Source organism: Periplaneta americana, chromosome 15, assembly GCF_040183065.1.
Source record: "Periplaneta americana isolate PAMFEO1 chromosome 15, P.americana_PAMFEO1_priV1, whole genome shotgun sequence".
In the NCBI taxonomy this organism is placed as follows: domain Eukaryota; kingdom Metazoa; phylum Arthropoda; class Insecta; order Blattodea; family Blattidae; genus Periplaneta; species Periplaneta americana.
Window position 1 is genome coordinate 48,990,864 of NC_091131.1, and position 23,124 is coordinate 49,013,987.

At 34.4% G+C, this 23,124-nt stretch overlaps 1 protein-coding gene across 3 annotated transcripts in view; it reads left to right on the forward strand.

The window, feature by feature from the left end:
- The first annotated feature begins 5,663 nt into the window (after nucleotides 1-5,663).
- Nucleotides 5,664-23,124, forward strand: part of LOC138715631 (glutamate receptor-like) — a 30,865-nt gene continuing 13,404 nt past the window's right edge. For 2 of the 3 annotated variants that reach the window (XM_069848703.1, XM_069848705.1), the window contains exons 1-6: nucleotides 5,664-5,958; nucleotides 9,137-9,313; nucleotides 11,168-11,334; nucleotides 15,676-15,978; nucleotides 19,741-19,844; nucleotides 22,267-22,440. In XM_069848703.1, coding sequence (XP_069704804.1) covers nucleotides 9,139-9,313; nucleotides 11,168-11,334; nucleotides 15,676-15,978; nucleotides 19,741-19,844; nucleotides 22,267-22,440 — 923 coding nt within the window. In that variant the 5' untranslated portion in view covers nucleotides 5,664-5,958; nucleotides 9,137-9,138. Of the gene's footprint in view, nucleotides 5,959-9,133; nucleotides 9,314-11,167; nucleotides 11,335-15,675; nucleotides 15,979-19,740; nucleotides 19,845-22,266; nucleotides 22,441-23,124 lie in introns of all 3 variants that reach the window. The other variant, XM_069848704.1, reaches the window with a different exon arrangement.

Here is a 23,124-nt window from a genome sequence, read left to right on the forward strand (position 1 = left end):
AATTTATACTATATGTATATGTCCATGTATTGTGGGTCCCTATCACCACGGCATGGCGCGTCCTCAGGTTGCGAATCGAGGAGACGGCCTCCAGATATGGAATAAGCAGTCGCGGACAGCCAATGAGGGGTGGTCCTCCAGCTTGGGGGTTGGGCGAAGGGCTAACAACCCATCACCGTAAAAAAACAGCTTGTTACGAAACCTTCAAATAAGCCTCGGAATGGGACTGATTCTCTGGCACGACCACAGCAAAGGAATAAGGTTTTGAGATTTCACAGAATAAATATGGGAAATGCCTGTTATTATTCGGTTGAGAAGCTTTTATCATTCAGTCTGCTGTCAAAAAATCTGAAAGTTAGAATTTATAAAACAGTTATATTACCGGTTGTTCTTTATGGTTGTGAAACTTGGACTCTTACTTTGAGAGAGGAACATAGGTTAAGGGTGTTTGAGAATAAGGTGCTTAGGAAAATATTTGGGGCTAAGAGGGATTAAGTTACAGAAGAATGGAGAAAGTTACACAACACAGAACTGCACGCATTGTATTCTTCACCAGACATAATTAGGAACATTAAATCCAGTCGTTTTAGATGGGCAGGGCATGTAGCACGTATGGGCGGATCCAGGAATGCATATAGAGTGTTAGTTGGAAGGCCGGAGGGAAAAAGACCTTTGGGGAGGCCGAGACGTAGATGGGAGGATAATATTAAAATGAATTTGAGGGAGGTGGGATATGATGATAGAGACTGGATTGGTCTTGCTCAGGATAGGGACCTATGGCGGGCTTATGTGAGGGCGACAATGAACCTCCGTGTTCCTTAAAAGACAGTAAATAAGTAAGTATATGTATATGTACATGTTGAGAGTGTTAAAAAGACTTTTAATATTTAGAGATGTGGTAATATTCATCAAAACCAGAAAACAAAATCTAACAAACATGGATCCTAGAATTAATATCTTAGAAGATATGAGTACTTGTTCATCAACATCATAAGAAATATTAGTACAATGGATTCACGCTCCTTGAAACAGTTGGCGACACTGACTAAACAAAAGAACGACCATGCGATAAAGTGACAGTGACAAATCGAGCTGCAGAAAGTATCGCGATGTATGACTGTGATTGGTTGGAATTCAAAATTTCATTACACTACATCGACCGAAAATGGAATGACGTCGTATAAACGAAACAGTAAATATGATTTTCATTTTTGAAAAATGCATTCGTTATTCTGAGAGTTGGTAATATTCACAAAAACAATAAAGTGACAGTGACAAATCGAGCTGCAGAAATTATCGCGATGTATGACTGTGATTGGTTGGAATTCAAAATTTCATTACACTACATTGACCGAAAATGGAATGACGTCGTATAAACGAAACAGTAAATATGATTTTCATTTTTGAAAAATGCATTCGTTATTCTGAGAGTTGGTAATATTCACAAAAACAAAATATATATATATATATATATATATATATATATATATATGTATATATAATAAACATGGATTCTAAAATTAAATGTTATACGAAACAAGAGTTTATAAATTGGTATTGCAAGAATAGAATATCTTCCAATGTGATCTCTTTACTTGTTACTTATTGGGTATACAGTATCATAATAGAAATGTGTGAGTCCCTAAGACGTATAGTAGAAAAATACGTTACTACGAACGGAAATCACATCGAGCATGCCCTATGATATTGATGAACAAGTATTCATATCTCTGAAGATACTAATTTTAGGATTCATGTTTATTAGACTTTGTTTTCTTTCTTTGATGAATACTACTACCTCTCAGAATATTGCATTTTTAATGTAAATCAATTAAGCATCTCCTATTACTTTGATGAACAATTACTCACATCTCGGAAGATAATTTTAGGACCCATGTTTATTACACTTTTTGTCTTGTTTTGTAGAATACTACCACCTCTCAAAATATTAAACACCAAAATACAAATATATTACCCGACCATTCTGTTTGTGGAACGGCAGTTGCTTGTACTAATACACAGCGCTCCGCTGTTACATTGCCTGTGCAGCACGGTCGTTCTCTTATTCTAGTCATAGACCATGTCTTCGCTTTCCTACAGAGTAACAACATAGATCGCAGCGCCGTTGTATAGGCTACGTTCCACATACAAAATGGTCACCTAGTACTAACATGTAAAATGCTTCTGTTCTACTTATTGTTAACAATTTACGACAGGACAAGCTATTAGCATTCTGAAATAATTATACGACTTTCCAGCCGGTCATGATAGTACAATTACTAGTTAAGACAAAAAAATATAAAAATAAAAATTTATGTATAGAAATTAACTGCATTATTAATATATCCTTCAGTAATTCTTAAGCCTGTGCTCAAAATAATAAAAATTTACTGCGAATTCATATGATTCATGCAATTTCGTGAAACATTTATGTTCTCGGTTTGGTTTTATTGTGATATTTAGATTTTTAAGGAATTTCTTCTCAATTGTAAATACGATTGAGAGTGAAATAAATGTAATGCAATTTATGTTTTCATAATTAATGATTATTTTTCCATTATTCATTTGTTGAAAATAAATAGACCTATCATATGCAAGTATTTACAATGGAATAATTATTACAATGATTCCTATGTTCTGTCAAAACCAAGAAACACAGAATTAATCACGAGCCCATTTCTCAGCGATACTTTATACGGAACGCGATTATGTATTTATTTATGTCACAATTTTTAATACACTCGTACAGGATTTTTTTCGTCAAAGATTTTACAACAGCCCCGAGTTCCACTGTCTCCTGTCAACGTGAGTACTGAGTCTTTCCCTGTGCTAGAAGGCTAACAAAACCGACTATAACACCTGAAAGCATGCAACTTTATCTCCATGCTCCCATGCGCCTTCATAGCGTGGAAAGGAGATACCTTTATCTTATGTATATACCATAATTACCTCAATTCGTCACAAAGAGAGCCTCGAAATTTGATTATGATCTTGTGCCGTTTACTATGAAATTATGTAAGTAGATCTATTGTAAGAACTGATGGGCTATGTCGTGCATGTTCACCATTTACTCCTCGTCTTAATACATGTATTGTCTCATAAGCATGCAAGCAGATGCTGTTATGATAGTAGGCCTACAATTTTATTTCGACCTTCACAGTCCAGATCAGTAAGGTTAACGCCTGCAGAGGTGGCTCCTTAACGTTGTAGCAAGTTTGTGCTGCAAGCAAAATTTTTGAAGCCATAAACTGTTTAAAATAAGAGTTGAAGTAATAATTAGTTCTGTCTACTAGACCATAAGAACATAGTTTGCTTCAGAGAATCGCGCGAATAGTTTGCAGGAGCCTCATCGTTGACTCGCCGGAGTGAACGACCATGCTTCTGGAGGCAAAGTGCATCTTAGGATTTTTTCAGGGGAAAAGAGATGAGAGAGAGTTTGAGGGTTTTTAACAAAACTTAAGAAACACTAGGACTGAGTTTTTGGCCAAAATGGCAGAAATAAATATTTTTGTTCTTTTTATGTAACTTATTTAACATTTGTCCTATGTTTACCCTCCGCTCGCCATTTTGAGAAATATGACGACAATTTTTAAAATGCTACGCGCAGCTCTTTTAAACCTAACACACTCATTAAAAGTTGTGTTTTCTCAAAACTAAGTTTTTAGTCAATAAAAAGGTCCCCTTGCTCCGATTTGAATGAAACTTTGCAAGAATACTCAGCATACTCCAAAACACAAACCTGTGCATGGAATCAGCTCTTCGCTGAAAACTTTTCATGATATGTTTTAACTTTTAAAAATGGAATAAAATTATCAAGCAAAAATTAGGATGTCTATAAAAAAAATTCTCATTAACCAAGGATCGAATTTAAAAATTCATGCGTAGTTTTCTTAATGATGAAATGTAGACCTAAGTCCTTCACAGAAAATTTTAATACGCAATAACAATTCTGAAGCCGTGAGGATGTTTTAAACTTACGCATAATTTAAAATCATTAAAGTAAGTAAAAATTAATATCTAAGGAATCTAAGGAACTAATGCATGAAATCTGATTAAATTTGGTACTATTATTTAAAAGTACAGATACAACAAATCCACCTAATTTGAAAGCAATTGATCAAAAACTTCAGAAGTTTCAAAGCTCAGTTCCATTGTCCCTTAAGAGTGAGTGAGTGAGTGAGTGAGTGAGTGAGTGAGTGAGTGAGTGAGTGAGTGAGTACGAATGAAGTAATGAAGAAATGAAGGAATAATGGGATGAACGAAGGAAAGAATGAAGAAATAAAGGAATAAAGGAATGGAAAAATGAAGGAACGAATGAAGAAATGAAGAAATGGAGGACTGGAGGAATGAACGAATGAAGGAATGAATGAATGAATGAACGAATGAAGGAATGAATAAACGATTGAATGAATGAAGAAATGGAGGAATGAAGGCATGAACGAATGAATGAATGAATGAATGAACGAATGATTGAATGAATGAATGAATGAATGAATGAATGAATGAATGAATGAATGAATGAATGAATGAATGAATGAATGAATGAAGGAAGGAATGAACGAAATAACGAATGAAGAAATGGAGGAATAAAGGAATGAACGAAGGAACAAATGAAGAAATAGAGGAATGAAGGAGTGAACAAATGAAGGAATAAATGAATAAAGGTATAAAGAAATGAAGAAATGGAGGAATGAACGAATGAAGAAATGAATGTATGAATCGAATGAATAAAGAATGAGGGAATACATGTGTGGAACGAATGAATGAATGAATTAATTAATTAATTAACGAACGAATAAACGAATGAACGAATTAATTAATTAACGAGTGAAGGAATGAATGAACGAATGAAAGAACAAACGAATTAATTAATTAATTAATGTATAAATGAACGAATGAAGGAATGAAGAAATGAACGAATGAAGGAATGAAGGAACGAACGAATGAATGAATGTATGAATGAATGAATGAACGAACGAAGAAATGAACGAATGAAGGAATGAACGAATGAAGAAATAAATGAAGGAATGAATGAATGAATGAATGAATGGAGGAATGAACGAATGGAGAGATGAACGAATGAAGAAATGAACGAATGAAGAAATGAACGAATGAAGGAATGAAGGACTGAACGAATGAAGAAATGAAGGAACTAATTAATTAATTAATGAACGAAGTAACGAACGAACGAATGAATGAATGAACGAACGAATGAACGAACGAATGAACGAACGAATGAACGAACGAATGAAGGAACGAATTAATTAATTAATTAAGTTCGCTGTATACCATAAAGAGCAAGGGCCTCCAAAGGAAGGGGGAAAGCTCACATATAGATAACACAATGGTAAGTTACTCTATGTAAGCAGGGAACATGTACAAACTATAAGAATAAAATTATGGGCCTATATTTAACTTACTTGCGAACGCTCTACATTGTGTTGTGCCCTGACATATTCATGAAATAACGATATAATTATGGCCGAACGGGATATATAGTAATTACTAGTACTGGTTTTATGAAGTCAGCTACCAAATTTTTCAACCACCAGCCGCCACTGATGTGTGGTGAACGTAACATTCAGAATTATCTGAAAGTCTTCCACATGGCACAACGCAATTATTACAGAACAAGCACCAGCGTCACATAACTTATACAAGCTTCCATAACGTTCACAGTGACTGATCGCATCATAGACCGCTGTGCTGAGTGTGTGTAAACAAGACAATGCTGTAAGGAAAGTAGTCGTGAAATATTACGCGTAGCTGACCAATTGTGAGCGGAACACGCTGCTTGCTCTGGCTCGGTGTGTCGCCATGGGATACACAAGTGTCTAGAGAACGTCAAAAAATTAGTTGCTATGGTAGTATTTGTACATATTTAAATGGGAGAAAATACTACTTTTTCTTAAAGACTAAAAATAATTAAACGCTACGACACCAAATGCTTTTAGAAAGGTTAGTGCCACACATACTACAGTAATTAAATGTTTTATTTATTTACTAAATTTTTGGTGGATTTTAGACACTATTTCTATTAAGGGAGGAGATGGATGAAATTTTGCTCGTTTTTCGATAAAAAAAGGAAACGTTTTCGTTTCTTTTTAAATAATTACAGGCCTTTCATTTTTATATTGTTCAAATGTTACCTTCTATAATACAACGAGTGCTGATAAATTTCTGGTAATTTAATTGAGCTTAACGAATGTTTACTGTCATGATAATTATTTCAAGACCGAAGGCCGAGAAATAATTATCTGATGACAGAAAACATGAGTTTAAAAAGCAAAATTAAATTACCTGAGGATAACTATTACCACGAATTGTATTCGGCATGATAATCCTAATTCTAACAACTGTAATTCTGAACAACCAAACATATGAGGTTATAATAATAAGAGCCAGAAAAACAATCGAATCGAAGCAGAGATGATAAGAATAAAAGGCTCCTTGGAATAAAAGCAACTGAACATTTGATGTCATAACACTTTATTTTGAACTCTTTTATCTTTGCTTATCTATAATTTTCAACATGTTTAATTTTATTGTGAACATTTTTACTTATAGTAATTAAGTGTGCAATTATTGTAATTAATTATTGTTGCATGTTTAGACTGCGAGTCTCACATAATTGCTTGTTTGCTGATACTCGAAACAGAGACGATACAAATTAAACAATTGAAAGTAAGAGGAAAAAAAAAATATCACTTATTAATTCTGAGCACAATGCTTTTAACTATCAGTGTAATTCGATTCTCACTGGTCACTCTGGCATCAATGAGCTCGTTCATTGACAGAGAAACGTTCGCATGGGATTATCTACATAATCGTCCTCAAAATTCATGATAAGTTATTACATTTCGCATTTACAAACAGGTTTTTGTGACGGAAAGTTGACATTTTAAAGTAATTTTCCCACACTTTTATTTTTACTGCATTTGCATTTATTCACATTCAAGTTCTATTGACTCCAACAAATATCATGCTAAGAAATTGAAATTTTTACTGCATGTTCTAAAGAAGTGTGGTTAACAAAATTACAGAGCATTTTTTTTAATAAACTGAATATTTTAAAAATTAAAAAAAAAAAACAAAATTAGACTTACAATCCGACACTAAAAATTAAAATTTTTATATTAACTGGATTACATTTTTATATTAAACATTCAAATTGTGTCTCTGCTCTTAAATTACATGTATATCAAAGATCTGTACAATTTTTTCAGGCCTGTAACTTTATTTTGTGAGAGTAGATACATTTTGAAAAATTCAAAATGTTTGTGGAAAAAATAATAACTCGAAAACTATTGAACTTATACTAATATAATTCGAAGATGTTAATACTAATAACAAGAGTTTGTTGTATACAAATAATTAAATCTGTAGCTAAAAATTTATAAAATAAAATTTCACTCATTTCATCCTTTAAACAATGGAATCACTATTGTTATGTGCCTACGCATACTACTTACATGTATTTCTTTGAATAAAAAGAAACTTTTCTGTCTTAAGAGGAGAGAAGGCGAAGAAATTTTGTTAATTCTTGTTTCTCACGCTATTAATTTTTCACTAATTTTTTGGAATGACTTGAAATTAAGATAGGCTATTTTGCTACTAGTCCGAAATTATATACAACTCTTTATTGCAGTTAACAATAATGTGAAACAACATGCAAAACTGACACTTTTTGAAAATTACCGTGAAACCGGGCTACTTGGACCCAGAAGAAAAAATGTTTACTTACCATTGGAGTAACTTAGGTGAAAATATTTGTAGAGATGAAAGTTTGCAGAGAAAAAAAAACAACTTTCGACACCAAACTGTTATTTTACATCGACGAAAACATTTTTTTTTTTCTGGGTTCAAGTAACACCTTAAGGGTCCAAGTAGCCCGCTTTGACGGTATATATATTTGGTCGTCGATATTACATTGTATCTATAATAATGGTCATTAAATTTAATTTAACTGCATTATTATTTAGATTGACTACATTATTATTATGTTCACAAATATTATTTTTTGTGATTTTAATATATATATATATATATATATATATATATATATATATATATATATATTAACATATGAGTCCATTGCAAGAATGATGGATGTCACTTTCTTGTCGAAAATGAATCAAGACTGTCAATGCATAGCTTAAGACATATAGAATGTACATAGAGAATTATATGGCATTAACACTGATAGTCATTGTCCAGTAATGATCGGAAAATTACAGTTAAGCTTTGAGCGCTAAGCATTTAAAACTTTCAATTGCTTCTCCTGCAAAATGTATTCCAAATGACATCCATCATTCTTGCAGTGGACTCTTCATATAAGATACACACTTTTTATCTATAACTTATGTTTCTGCATATATATGTGTGTGTATATTTTGAGAAAAATATTTTTATTCACCTGCAAATTTGTAAGATACGAGGTATCATTTCTTAGCCACCGATTTATTTCTCCTTTTTCAAAACTGGAATTTAAAAGAAAATAAATTAGAGATTTACGGGATTTTATACTTTTACAGTGATCATGTTCATAAATATACTCTTGGGTGTTCCATCGTGTTCTGAAACTCAACATTTCCAATGTTTCGGAACTACATACACGTACCATCATCAGGGCAAAATGGTACGACCCGAAAAGTCACCTGCTCTGGTCATCATACCTATTTGTCCTTATGATAGAATCTGAATGTATTTTTGTCTTATTGCTGTCTCAGGCCTTGATCTTAGTATACATACATAGCGTGAGACGTAGGGTAAAGGTTGGTAATATTATGATATGAGTAATATTGTGTTAGTTCTTTTTGAGAATTTATTACAATTTTACTGAGCGAGAGGAAGATCGGTTTTTTTTTTTTTTTTTTGCATCAACGTATTAAGGGGATGTTCGTGGGCAAGTTTATGCACAAAACCGATCCTTCTCTCGCTCAGTAAAATTGTAATAAATTCTCAAAAAGAACTATCACAATATTACCCTATAAGAGAAGCTCAACAGAGCTTTGCTAGTAAAAGAACTAAGTTTAGCTGTAAGGAAATGGAACGGGCGAACTGTATAACTTTGTATAAAATTTAAAATATGCCTGACGCATAATACTTTTCATTAAATTTTAATTTGTTCTAGTAGGTATGAAACTGTATGTTAGAAGCGGTATAATTGTGATATTAATTTTATCACTAAAGATGATTCTGACGACAAATTCATGTTCTACAATCAACGTGAATGCTTGCACCAAGGTTATAAAAGCCGTTCAGAGACATTTCAATTCTGCCTGTGTAATAATCATCCAAAACGACGGTGAAGGTAATGTATTACACTATTTTGCTTTACAATTCAATTGTAATTATTTATGAATTAATGTAATTAAATTATCACCTTGTTTAAATGAAATTGATTTTCTATTCAGCAGATAAACTCATACTAAGTAGAGGACTGCTGTAAGTTTTCTTAAATTATAGGCCTAGATCTAGTTCTAATGATGATGTAGAAAAATCAATGAGTGTACGTCTGTGCAACATAACACAATAAATTATATTTGTATAATTCATGTATGGTACATATACTCGAAATATCAAGCGTATATACGAGCGGAAGGACTACACTTTCAACATCTACTGTAAGGTAGATTTCATTACCCATTTCTGCTTCCGCCGTTGTACGCAGCATTTTATTTGCATTTTTGGGAGCCGTATCCCATGCTACGGCAGCCATATAAGTATAATAAGGTCCCTGTAGTGACTGTCAAAATTTGATATAAACAAGCTATCCTTTCTCTTTAACTATAGTTGGTTTGTGAAAAGGCAAGGAATTTTATGTCAGTTTTTAGCTCATTATTAACTAATATATTTACTTTTTAGTATAAACCCCTTCTAACTGAATGCAGTTATTATTTCCTTCACATATAATACAAAGTTTTTAATTGAAATCAGACATCGACTGCAACCATCATTGCCAGTTATTTTTTTCCCTCACATAAAGTCCAAAGTTTTTCGTTGAAAACAGTTATCGACTGAAAATAGAAACTAGTCTGACGAAGGAAAATCAGGTAGATATTGTGGATGACACAACAGTTCAAAAGTATAGTTTTGCAAAGTCACTTCAGTTGTGACCACTCTGTTATTGTAGGATCACTTCTTCGCTAAGTTTCCTTTTCCTCTTCAGTTTTAATTCTTGCAGTTGTCTTAGAAGATTAAAATAATATTCAGCAGTAATAGTGACACTATTTTCCAGGGAAGTAACTATGATTATTCTTTCAGCATCCAAAAACACTGAAACTGTAAGTCCCCCATCTAATTTCTGTGGTGGAAATTATTTAGGGACAAAAGAAAATGAAGACTCTACTATTTTACTAACTTTTTGTTTCGAGATTAAGAAGTGAACTAATATTCCGTCATAGCATCATCATCTTTTTTCAAGGCAATTAAAACTCAGCCACAAATTCGCCTCCATTCGTCTTGATCTAGAGCTGTTATTGGTCATCTGGCAATCTTCACCCATTCCAGATCTTTCTCCAAGGCTTGTAATCACCTTCAGCTATGTCTCCTTTTTTGGTCCTTAAAACAATGCCAAACATGTCATCAATACATCTATACTTCCGAGGTTTGCTGTTGGGTTTCGTAAAATTTGAGTTTTTATAGTGCAGGATTGTTAGTCCCATGCCACACCTCCAACCTGGAGGATGAGTCCTCTGTATTTAGTCCCCCATAGGCAGGATGGAATAACTGTATGTATACTCAGACACTGAGTGTCCATTTTGTAGTCTCTTATTATTTTATGCTTCAACAATGGGCTATTCTATTTCACTGCAACCATAGTAATGTACTTCCCAAGATGTTTGTTTAATCTCTCTAAAAGCACCCTTTTCCGCCCCTGATCAGCATAGTGCTTTAGTAAAGCACCTAAATCTAAATCATTATAGCTACAGACTTGAAAATTTCTGTCAGCAATTAGAAAAAATTACACAATGACCGAAAATTACCTACTGCTTATCATGAAATCTTCTGTCATCTGTTTTTGGGATACATATGTAACAACTCCTCGTCGCATTAGAGAAATTAGGCCTATACTTTTTGTGTTTGTGTTTTGTCTCGAAATAAAATAACACCTCAATAATGTACTGATCATCTAACACGTGTGTCCTACTTGCATCCCTACCAGGTTTCTTGGCGCATATGAAGTTCCTAGCAGCATCTCAACTGATATATTCGACCATATTTCTCAACAACATTATGACTACCAATCTAAGAAAATTGCAATGCCATTTTAAAGAACCTCTCTACATCCTTCCTTCCAGTGATGATCAAACTAAGAAATTACTTGAGAAGGTAGGTAAGTCTGTAATAGTGTTCTAGTACATGTTGTGTTACAAAACACAAAGTAAAAGTCTGATTGGAATGTTTTGTTTTCAGACACTTTGCCATGGCATTAATTTAATAAATAATATTTAACTACTGCTTCTATTTTATTAGTCTGTCTGCTAGTTTATTTGTTCCCATATTTTCTTATGCCCTTGAATACATTGATGAAGCTAGATATTAAATATGTATAGGGCTATTGAAAATCACTGTTCAAGCTAAAACTGGTACGTTGATCCAGAAAGCACACATTTGGTGCAAGGATAATTATTTTAACATGTTACTTAATTGCTATTGTAACCAAATATATAGAAATTAAAATATGATCATTTAGTCCAGGGAGCACCAGTTTTCGGTGCAAGGTAATACGTTTAAAATGTTTCTAAATTAATCTTGAATACATTCTTTAATAAATCACTCCAAACCAAAGTAATTATAGCTTGGATTATATACGAAGATAATTTTTTGTGTTGGCCCCATTGTGCATTATTTTCTATGTAAATAAAAAGAAATTAATATTAGCATGGCATATAAACGTTATTTTAAGAATTACAGGAAACAAATAAGTAAGTAAGCAAGCAAAAAAGGAAATGTTTACCTTACTGAATAATTAACCCTAAATGTGTACCGCGTGTATATTTGTAAAATTATTCCACTTCTCACTTTTATTTTATCGTGAAGTAACGCAACGCAAATCAGACGCTAATCCCGAATGCAGTGTAAGCGGAATATCGAAGTTTTAATGTTTATTTTCGTAACTAAAAATGTTACATAGTTGTTCCGGCATTCTCGTGTTTTTTTATGATCATGAAATGTATAATCCGAATAACTTCAAAATCTATGTTACGTTATTACAGCCTACCTCATTTTTAACGTGGAACGTTTAAAGGCTGGTCCACAATAAACCGAGAACGAAAACAACAACGAGAACGGAAATATTGTTCACAATTAATGAGAAGCTTGCCAGAAACCGGAAACGGGACCGTGAAAGTTAATTGTGAGTGCTCTCACATTTAAATACATTTATTTTAACAATATTTCCGTTCTCGTTCTCGTTGCAGTTTCCGTTCCCAATTTATTGTGAACCAGCCTTAAGTGGGAACCTATTCGGGAAAAATGTCAATTACCACATCTGTTATAGTTCTATCCCAGAGCCGGTAAACAGCCACTCTCAGAGCGGTTAGCTTCTCCCGCTGTAGTTGTTATAGTATGGGTACCTACTCATATATTGACCGCTCTGTTTACTATACGAGTTTGTTACCCCTATCTGAAATCTCGTTAACGCCTATAAATCAAAGGTAATCTGAAGCCCGGATTTTATGGTAACCACCCTCCCTATTGGGTTGAAGGACACACATGTCTAGCGGGAGGTGTATCTTCAACTGTCGAGAGTCCAATCATATGTAAGCTTCAGCCAATAAAGACGAAATAGTGTAGTCACATGGAAAGTCCATATGTAGTCCGTTGAACTCACTGAGAGATCGTGCCTGGTGGGAATGTCTTCCACAGTCTTCCGTCCAATATACTTGATTGTGTCTTCAACCAATACAAACGCACGTTGACGTTCTGTCTACCTGCGTCGAGTCGCTTACCGCGTGAACAAAACATTGCCACGTTTAATCTTGCAGTTGAATGGCATGGCCTAAGTTTGTCAAATAGTATACTCCATGTCTGTGGCTCAGACGCTACGCGCTGGTCTTCAATCTAGGCGGCCCGGGTTCGATCCCCGGCCGGGTCATGATGGTGAGCAAAACGTATGTTGCAGAGGGTTTTTCTCAGAGTATCATTCCACCAATACTCTCCACCGCCCCCTCATTTCATCTATCATCTGCAGTAGTAAAAGTAGGCCGTGGTAAAATCTTTGTGGTAGTATGAGTTTCTGATGCAAACGTGGAAAAAGAGGCTGAGACAGGATGCCCCATCTGTCAGCGTCGGATTCTCGAATGCCACAAGTCCACCTGTTGAACTTGGACAATCATCGTATAGGACACTCAATAATGGACCAAAGAGTAACCAAATGTACGGACCCGTCCCGGGTCCAGCGCTCGTAAAACCAGACAGCCAACTTTTAAAAAATTGTAGCTCGATATTCATTAGTTATAAACTTTTCCACTAAGCTGTCCAAGTCAAGTGTAGGCCTGGCCTATCCTAACGTTCTTTGTGTTTGGAGGACACACAATATATGACTCAGTATCTTGTGGGTTATGGTAGAGCGGAGATGCGATTTTATTCTCTTTATTATTGAAAAAGTTCACCGCTGTGGAGCAACGGTTATCATATTGAAAAACTACGCTCCCTCATTCCTGATATGGCAGGAATTAACAAAAGGATTCTCAATAGTTCTACGATAAGTGTGAATAACCTTCGTGTTTACTCATGGAGCCCTTTACTTTTTTCTAGAGTAGTTGTTTCTTAGTCAACTGTACGAAGACATAAATGACACCAATAAGGTTTCACTCCTGAAGTCATGAGACAACTAAGCTAGGATATAATGAGGTAGGCTGGCCAGTTCCTTTCCCTCTCCATTGCATACATCGCTGACTAGTAACATGTTACATTAATCAGACTTCAGATGTACAGAAACAATTGTTCTTCCTCTGCCACATTGGCTATCCTCAAGTGAGATGTACTGTCTGGTAATAGATGTACAGTAGTGGAAAAAATACCCGGACCGACCCTTGTAGCTGATTTCAGAGCCTTGTTCACTCCAGAGCACGATAGACTGGTAACTAAGACTTTCGTGGTTCGAATCCTGCCTGGGAAGGAAACTTTTTTTCGTTCCTTATTCAAATTTATCCCCAATACTTTTCGATTGCTGGTAAAATTCATGTTCTGGGAATAATAAGTCAATTAAGTAGTAAAATATCGCTGCAATCGAAAAGTACTGGGAATAAATTTGAATAAGGAACAAAAAAAGTTTCCTTCCCAGGCAGGATTCGAACCATGAAAGTCTTAGTTACCAGTCTATCGTGCTCTGGAGTGAACAAGGCTCAAGGCTCTGAAATCAGCTACAAGGGTCGGTCCGGTTTTTTTTTGCCACTACTGTACATATCAGCTAGAACTTCAATCGGAGGTAAGAGCAGTAGAGATGTTCATAAATTCCACGAGTTTACAAACACATCTTCTTCTAAGCTATGTAATATTTCAGAAGGATAGAAACTATACTATTTTCTCCTCTGAAGCTTTAGGGCGACAAATCTTACCCTCTTACCCCTCCCTGTTGTTGTGCCACTGTATGTGAGCTCTAAACAATTAAATAGGCCTATTTAATTCAATAAAAATTCAACTCTTTATATACAGAGACATTATTCTGACGTGAGGCGAGAAAACGGCCGGTGACTCGTGGCCCACTGCTCGCGTGGTTTCCGGCGAATGCGCAACCTTTTCCCCGGCACTTCTACAGTACATTACAGTACCAACCATAAATGTTCAATAATTTGGATTTACCATGCTCACAGTCGTTGCTGAAAATGACCCTCATTTTCCGCCACACACAACTGGCATCTTATGATAAACGAATGAACAATATTCTGAAGTTCCAAATCACTGATAGCCTCGATTTCTTCCGTAGCCTTTAAATCTTTCAACGAGTTTTTTAATTTTATTGTTTCGGCAGAAGGCACAGGTCTGTTTGGAAACTTTATTCGAAATTTTTTCGCACACGGTTTCTGCCTTGTATGTACGTATTGTACATATATATACACGTTCACGCAATGAAAATTGTTGGTAGGCACTACCTAAATACACAATAACACTAAACTTTATACACTGACTCTGTACACTCGAAGAATCAAGACTTTTGTAACAAGACTTGTAACTACAGCGAATGCCTTATGGCGATTGAGGATCTACAACCGCATATCTAACAGCCCACGCATCGCAGACCTCGCAGAGAGCGGACCGCTAGTAACCCGCCTTTTCTTGCCTCACGTCTTAATGTCTCTGAAGAATGCTTTCAACAGCAGAGGTTATTCAACACGAGCGAAAAATGGCCGACTAAATTTACCTATCACATCGGATATAGGGTCCTTTAAGTTACATGCCGTAAATATAAGACACAGGACCACAGCTTTATTTCTCTCTCTTCAGACCTTCACCTAAGATAAAGCAAGGCATCACATTGAAATCATTATAATTATAAGCGGGATACGATCTAACGACATTCTAAATCTAACCGTACGCGGCCAGCAGCGTCTGTATTACAAACATCAGAATGCAATTTATGAAAATGCTTGCGCATTATTACATATGTAAGCTTGTTACATCAGAATGTACTGCGCAGAGTGTTCTGAGTCAGTTGTCTCCTTGCAGCTTTCCGCTGAAGACTATCTTTCAAGAAGCAAGTGGCTCTTGTTCCTGAACAGTGCGAAGATAGAAGAGTTTTTCATCTCGATTCACGTGCCATTTGACTGTGAGTTTCTGGTGGCCCAATTTTCGGATGCTGCTGAACTCTCTCTCACTGAAGTATATCGCACTAGAGCCGATCTTCCTCTTCACAGCCTACGCATTGCAGAGGAGAATGCTGGCAGAGAGCTGATGTGGTCCAACGTTTCCTTCATCCAGAGAAGGGGAAATCTCGAGGGATTAGTCATCAGGGGATCCGTCGTTGAACATGTATGTACTATATTAGACTATCCTGATCATCATCTGCGTTTCTCAGGTAGCAAAAACAATTACAACTTTAAAACTTGTAAAATACTCATCGAACATCCTGTCACATAAACTACTTCGCGCTTATGGTCGCCTTTATTTATTGTAGATATTTCACTCCTTAATTTCATTTTCTGTAACAAATAATAAGAAAGCATTACCTGTGATGCTGCGAGAAATTAACTTCCATATTTTCACGATAATACGAAATTAATACCAAAAACTGCCCGGTTTTTGCAAGTTGTGTTTCTGTGTATATATATTATCGCAGAGTCTTTCTTCCTAAACTATTGCATTTATTTCTTCTCAATAAACCGGTTAATTCAAAAGATTGTGTCAATATAATGGAAGGATTGGTTGTCTACAAAAACAAGTACACGGCTAGAAATCACGAAATTTGCCAAAACATGTCCTTAAGGTACACCTTACAGCAGTAAAATTTTGGAAATATTCAACATTTTTTTCCTCCATTATTGTATCTTGTACAATAATGAAAATTAGTATGTGTAAAACACTGTCCTTCTGCTATATGAAACAAATATTTTTACGATTTAAAAAAATTATTTACATTTTTGTTTTCAAAATTGAGTTCACTGTGCAGTGATGAAGCGTTTCCCACATAACTCAAAAACTATCCAACATTCTCGGATGAAATATTTTGTGTGTATTTATGCATGTCATATCTACAATATGACGCAAGATCACTTCTCTACCTTTGATAGATTGTCTGATAAAAAAATAAATTCATTTTTAAAAATGGTGAAATATCAGTACTTTCTTCTAATACAAAATAAAAAAAAATATTATTTATTGAGGAATGTAGTTGAAAGAGCATGATATTTCAGAATAAAATAAAAGAGAGAGAACATGAAAAAATTAACAAGTTTATGAGTTATGACGGAAATGCTTCATCACTGCACAGTGAACTGCCAACATTTTGAATTTTGAAAAAAATATATAAAAACAATTTGTTTTAAACGGTAAAAATATTTTTTTCATATAGCAGAAGGACAGTGTTTTACACATACCAATTTTCATTATTGTACAAGATGAAGTAATGGAGGAAAAAATGTTGAATATTTCCAAAAATGTTACTGCTTTAAGCTATACCTAACGCCTTAAAATTTATTGTACAACTGACTGAAAATTATAGAAAAAATTATGGTTTATTTAACGACGCTCGCAACTGCCGAGGTTATATCAGCGTCGCCGGTGTGTCGGAATTTTTTCCCGCAGGAGTTCTTTTACATGCCAGTAAATCTACTGGCATGAGCCTGTCGCATTTAAACACACTTAAATGCCATCGACCTGGGCCGGGATCAAACCCACAACCTGGAGCACAGAAGGCCAACGCTATACCAACTACTGTACCCAGGCCCACTGAAAATTATAGAATTTTACCTACTAAAACAATGACAACCATCATGTTGTAATTTAATTATTATCTGCAAAAATTGTACTTAAACCAGATTATTCCTGAGCAGCAACTCTGATTGTGGAAATGTCAGTTCTGTGACGTGTCCTTGACTACATCTTTAAAAGTATTTTTATCATCATTTAGCAATTTAAAAAGTGAAACACAATATTTCACAGGATTAAATGCTAGCATATCTCTGTCATTTATTATCAAGCAAATTTGTAACAAGTACTACAAAATTGCTTCTTATGGGAATTGTATTAATGCGTTCGTTGGTTAAACAGCTTCACTAGTCCAGGTTAATGCTTCTGCTCAGGGACGATCATGTAGAATGCGCAGCTTGTTTTTATTATGTTGGCATGTCCGTCTTCGTTTCTTTTTATATTTTAAGAGGCTATTAATCACTTTGTTTGGTATGACTAGTTAATTTTCTTAACTGAACTTTACTTTGCTACAACTGAGTTACTATAGCTGAAGTTGCACATTTTCATAAATAATAAAAGTTACAGGGAATAAATTCATCGAATCTCTATATTTATTGTAGTATAGTATTATAGTATAGTATTATAGTATTATTATTATTACTATTATTATTATTATTATTATTATTATTATTATTATTATTATTATTACTACTACTACTACTACTTTCTTTTTCTTTTTTCTTTTTTTTTTGTAATATGTTAGTATTCTGTTCTTTAACACTCAGCCATCAGGGAAGTCATTTTTTTTAACTACGTAGGCAATTCCAACACTAACTATGACATATTAATGTTAATAAATTAATAACGTATTTTCATGCTTTTTTATTTCGGTGAATTAACATCATTTTACAAAGAGTGCCTTATTAAAAATAGTTACTGTAGATCTATGATTTCACTATCAGATGCATTTTGAAAAAACTCATGTGAAATGTCTTTTAACATGTAGAATCTTAACGAAATGGAACACTTAATAATTTTGATTTAATAAAAATATATTATTTGCAAAAATTGGGGTAATTAATAAATGTGGGGAGCAAAAAGCCAGAAACAGTTAATTTAACAGTAATTCTAAAGTTTTTAACTATGACATTAATTTTCAAATTAATCTAATTCTGTGTAATGACATATTAACGTTCATTACAATTTCAAATAACTAATTGGTGTCATATTGATGTGTGAATCGTTTAGACCAGTGGTCGTCAGCACTCGCTGAAGTGGGTAAAGGGTAAGCGGAGCCTGTCCGTGTGTCCCGTCGTGCAGCAGGTAGAGGTAGAGAGTATACCCGCTACCAGCTACGAGTGCATCATAGTGCAGTGTGTTCTCCGCGGGTAAGAGACGCTAGCCCCAGGGTGCTCTGTGCTGATGACCGCTGGTTTAGACTATCAATTGCATTGTTCTCTCGAGACTAGGCCTCATATAATGAGGAAGCAATTATGGAGCAGTTAACGAGAAGGCTTTCCATAGTTAAATTCAAATCCGAAGAGCATGAAGATAGAAATGAAAAGAAATAAAGTTTTAATTCAAATCCTAAATATCCTTACATTCCAAACAATTCTCACAATAACAATAAAGGAAAGCATAGGTTTAAATCTGTAGTGATTGGAAACCTCTTTGAGGTACAAGCATTTTTATTTTCATTTTTCTTACACAAAACATAATTCTAGTTTACATATAAATTTGAATGAAAATAACATAAGATTAGATGGAGATGACACGGCTATACCAAACGTAAGAGAACTGTCTTTTTACAGGGCTGCGTTTTCAGCAAAAAAAGGCAATTTTTGGAGTTATCACATTCTGACCAAACACCACAGAAATGTGTCACGCAATAATAATAATAATAATAATAATAATAATAATAATAATAATAATAATTCTTTATTTATACTGGCAGAGTTAACGCCATACGGCCTTCTCTTACACTCTACCAGGTCACAAAGTATACAAGCAGTTAAAATTTAACAAAAAGTTAAAGAACAGAATACTAACATATTACAAAAAAAAAAGAAAAAGAAAGTAATAATAATAATAATAATAATAATAATAATAATAATAATAATAATAATAATAATAATAATAATATACTATACTATACTATACTATAATAAACTATAGAGATTCGATGAATTTATTCCCTGTAACTTTTATTATTTATAAAAATGTGCAACTTCAGCTATAGTAACTCAATTGTAGCAAAGTAAAGTTCAGTTAAGAAAATTAACTAGTCATACCAAACAAAGTGATTAATCATTGCCAAACCTTATAGTAATAAAGTATAATCTTATTCTTTTTATACTGACGTCAATGATTGATCCACATTAACAGGTCCTGCTGTACAGAATAAAGAAATCTAACGACTCGAAATCGTTTCAAGCAGAAGGATTCATCAACGACATATGGAATGAACTTCAGCGGCGAATGAATTTTAGGTTAGTAGAAAAGTAATTCCTTTATAAAATATTCCCCACTCAATATTTTAAGAGAAATCGCTGTACGCAGACACACAGACACATAGACGGACGTACAGACAGACAGATGGTATGACTGACGTCCATTTTTCGGCACAAAGGTTGCAGAAAACGGGAATGTTGGTATATTTTAGCCTCCTACAGATGGCAATTGATTGCATGACCGACAGTATTTTATTTCATCTTTAAGTACTGTTAACAGATATTTTCAAATCTATTATTATAAGTGAAATAGAATAAAGTTTTAAAGGAGTTGTGTTAATACGGACAAAGTATGCGTTCGCCACTTCAAACCTGAAAAATAAATTAAACACTGTTCCTCCTCTCCTATTTCAAAAATATTTCGAGCTCATAAATCAATTAGGGGAGTTCTAACTTCAGTCTTTTGGAATGTAGACTGAATCAATATCAATGTTCAATACGGTTCTAACGTGTAAAAAGTGTAATGAGAAAGTATGTGTCATTTTTTGTGTGCTCGTAAAACAGTTATTTTTATTCTGATATGTCAAACTTAGCTTTCCTTGCTTGGTCATGGAATGCGATCATCAATAACGCCTTCGTTTGTATTCATGATGAATAAAATCTTATAGCATATACTTAGCTATTATGCAAATATACTAGTATGACGTGTGAACCAATAGCGTATTATTGAAAAACAAATTGTTAACAAACAATTAGGAACATTTTTAGCTTACTTATGCGGTTGAATAGGAAGGTCAAGGCGGATTTTCCCTTCCAAGTCAGAATCTACAGGCGAAGAAATAATCAAAGTTGGGAAATGAAAGCCAACTATTGTGAAATTGTACTTACTGACAAATCCATCGTGGAAAACTATAATCTCCGTACAGGTTGGCAAAACTGAAGTTAATTAGGCCATAAATTAGGAAAAACCGTCAGTCCCATTGGTGTAAGAAAATAGAGATGAGGTAATGATGTAGGCTAACTAGTTAGTAAATGTAATAGTAACGAAGTGCCAAAACACGTCTGCAGTTTGACAGATGACATGAACGCAAACACAATTACTGTACAAGCCATACCAAAGAATCTTTTCTTCTTAAAAGAGAGATCTACTATCTATTACGAAAGTAATGTTTTTTTTTTTAATTATTAGATACTATAATATTTGTTGACATTAAAAATAAAAATAAGATTACTTGCTTACAAATTGGCTTTTAAGGAACCCAGAGGTTCATTTCTGCCCTCACATAAACCCGCCATCAATCCCAATCCTGAGCAAGATGAATTCAGTCTCTTCCATCATATCCCACCTCCCTCAAGTCTATTTCAATATTATCTCCCATGTACGCCTTGGCCTTCCCAAAGGTCTTTTCCTCTCAGGTCTTCCGACTAATACTCTTTATGCAATTCTAGATTCATCCGTACGTTCTACATGCCCTACCCACCACAAACGTCTGGATTTAATGTTCCTAATTATGTTAGGTGAAGAATACAATTCATGCAGTTCTGGATTGTTTAACTTTCTCCATTCTCCTGTAACTTCATTCCTCTTAGCTCAAAATATTTTCCTAAGCACATATTCTCTAACACCCTTAATCTCTGTTCCTCTCTCAAATGAGAGTCTAAGTTTCACAAAACAACCGGTAATATAACTATTTTATAAATTCTAACTTACAGCTTTATCGAGAGCAGGCTGGATGATGAAAGTTTCTCAACCGAATAATAATAGATATTTCCCATATTATTTATTCTGCGTTTAATTTCTTCTCTAGTGTGATTTATATTTGTTACTGTTGGTCCAAGGTACTTGAATTGTTACACCTTTTGAAAGGGCAAACTTCCAATTTTTATATTTCCATTTCGTATAATATTCTGGTCACGAGACATAATCATATACCTACTTTGCTTATCCGGGGTTTACTTCCAAACCTATCTCCTTACTTGCTCCAAGTAAAATTCTCGTGTTTTTCCTAACCGTTTGTGGATTCCCTCCTAACATATTCACGTCATCTACATAAACAAGCAGATGACGTAACCCGTTCAATTCTAAACCCCCTCTGTTTTCCTGAACTTTCCTAATGGTATATTCTAGAGCGAAGTTAAAGAGTAAAGGTGATATTGTATCCTCTTGCTACAGCCCGCAGTGAATTGGAAAAGCATTAGACAGAAACTGGCCTATATGGAGTCTGCTGTAAATTTCACTGAGACATATTTTAATTAATCGAACTAGTTTCTTGGAAATACCAAATTCAATAAGAATATTTTACAAAACATCCTAGATGTACTGCCTAATAATAAGTTAGATGTGTCAGCCAGAACCTCAGTCAGAGGTAAAACCTCTACTATGGATCATTAATTTATGTACTAAATTTTCAGTCTTAATCAAGTTACGCCACAATGTTGTGGGCTTAATATGTTGTTTCAGAACTAATTACTCTTTCCCAGAAGACAAAGCTTTTGGTTCTTTTCAAAATGGATCTTGGACGGGTGTCATTGGGATGATTGCAAAGCGAGAAGCTGACGTGGGCCTATCAACATTTTCTTTCACACGGGAGCGAATTGAAGTGGTAGATTTCTTTCCACCGATATGGAATTTCAGGTAAGAATCTTAAAACCAATAGCTATCCAAATCTGTTGGTAGTGGATTCGCCACAATTCTCTCATTCCACAACACTTGGTCGATATAGGAGAAGGTCAATGTTTACCTACTTAGATACACTGTAACACGCGGAGCAACTCTCCTGCAATCGGCAAGCGTCATCTTTAGGTAAAGCATGAAAGTCGAGGAATATTATGGAATATTATATTATATTAAGAGTTGTTAATTCATTACAAAAAGTGAACTGATACAACGTTAGTACGAATTAATTTTGTTTCCTAAAATACATCTATCTTCAAGATACAATAATAAGTAAATAAGGAGGTCTAAATAAGTAAGTAATTATTATTATTTCATAGGTTTACAATGTCTTTGACATCTTCCTGTACACATTTCAAGAATTTATAGCCACTCGTCACTCATCCCTATTCTCCCAATCTCCCTCCTCTAAACCTCTCTCACTCAATGCTCTAACTATTCCCTCTGTCCGGGTTAAGTTCGGTATTCCTCTCTTTCTTCATCCCGTCGGAATCCATTCATAAATCTTTTTCGGTAGTATGTCTTCCGTTATCCTTTTTATATGGCCAAACCATCGTAACTGTGCTGTTTTAATGTCTTCTGTAAAGAATCCTTTCAGCGTCATTTTTCCCTTATCACGTTGTTCCTGATTTTTTCGCTTCTCGA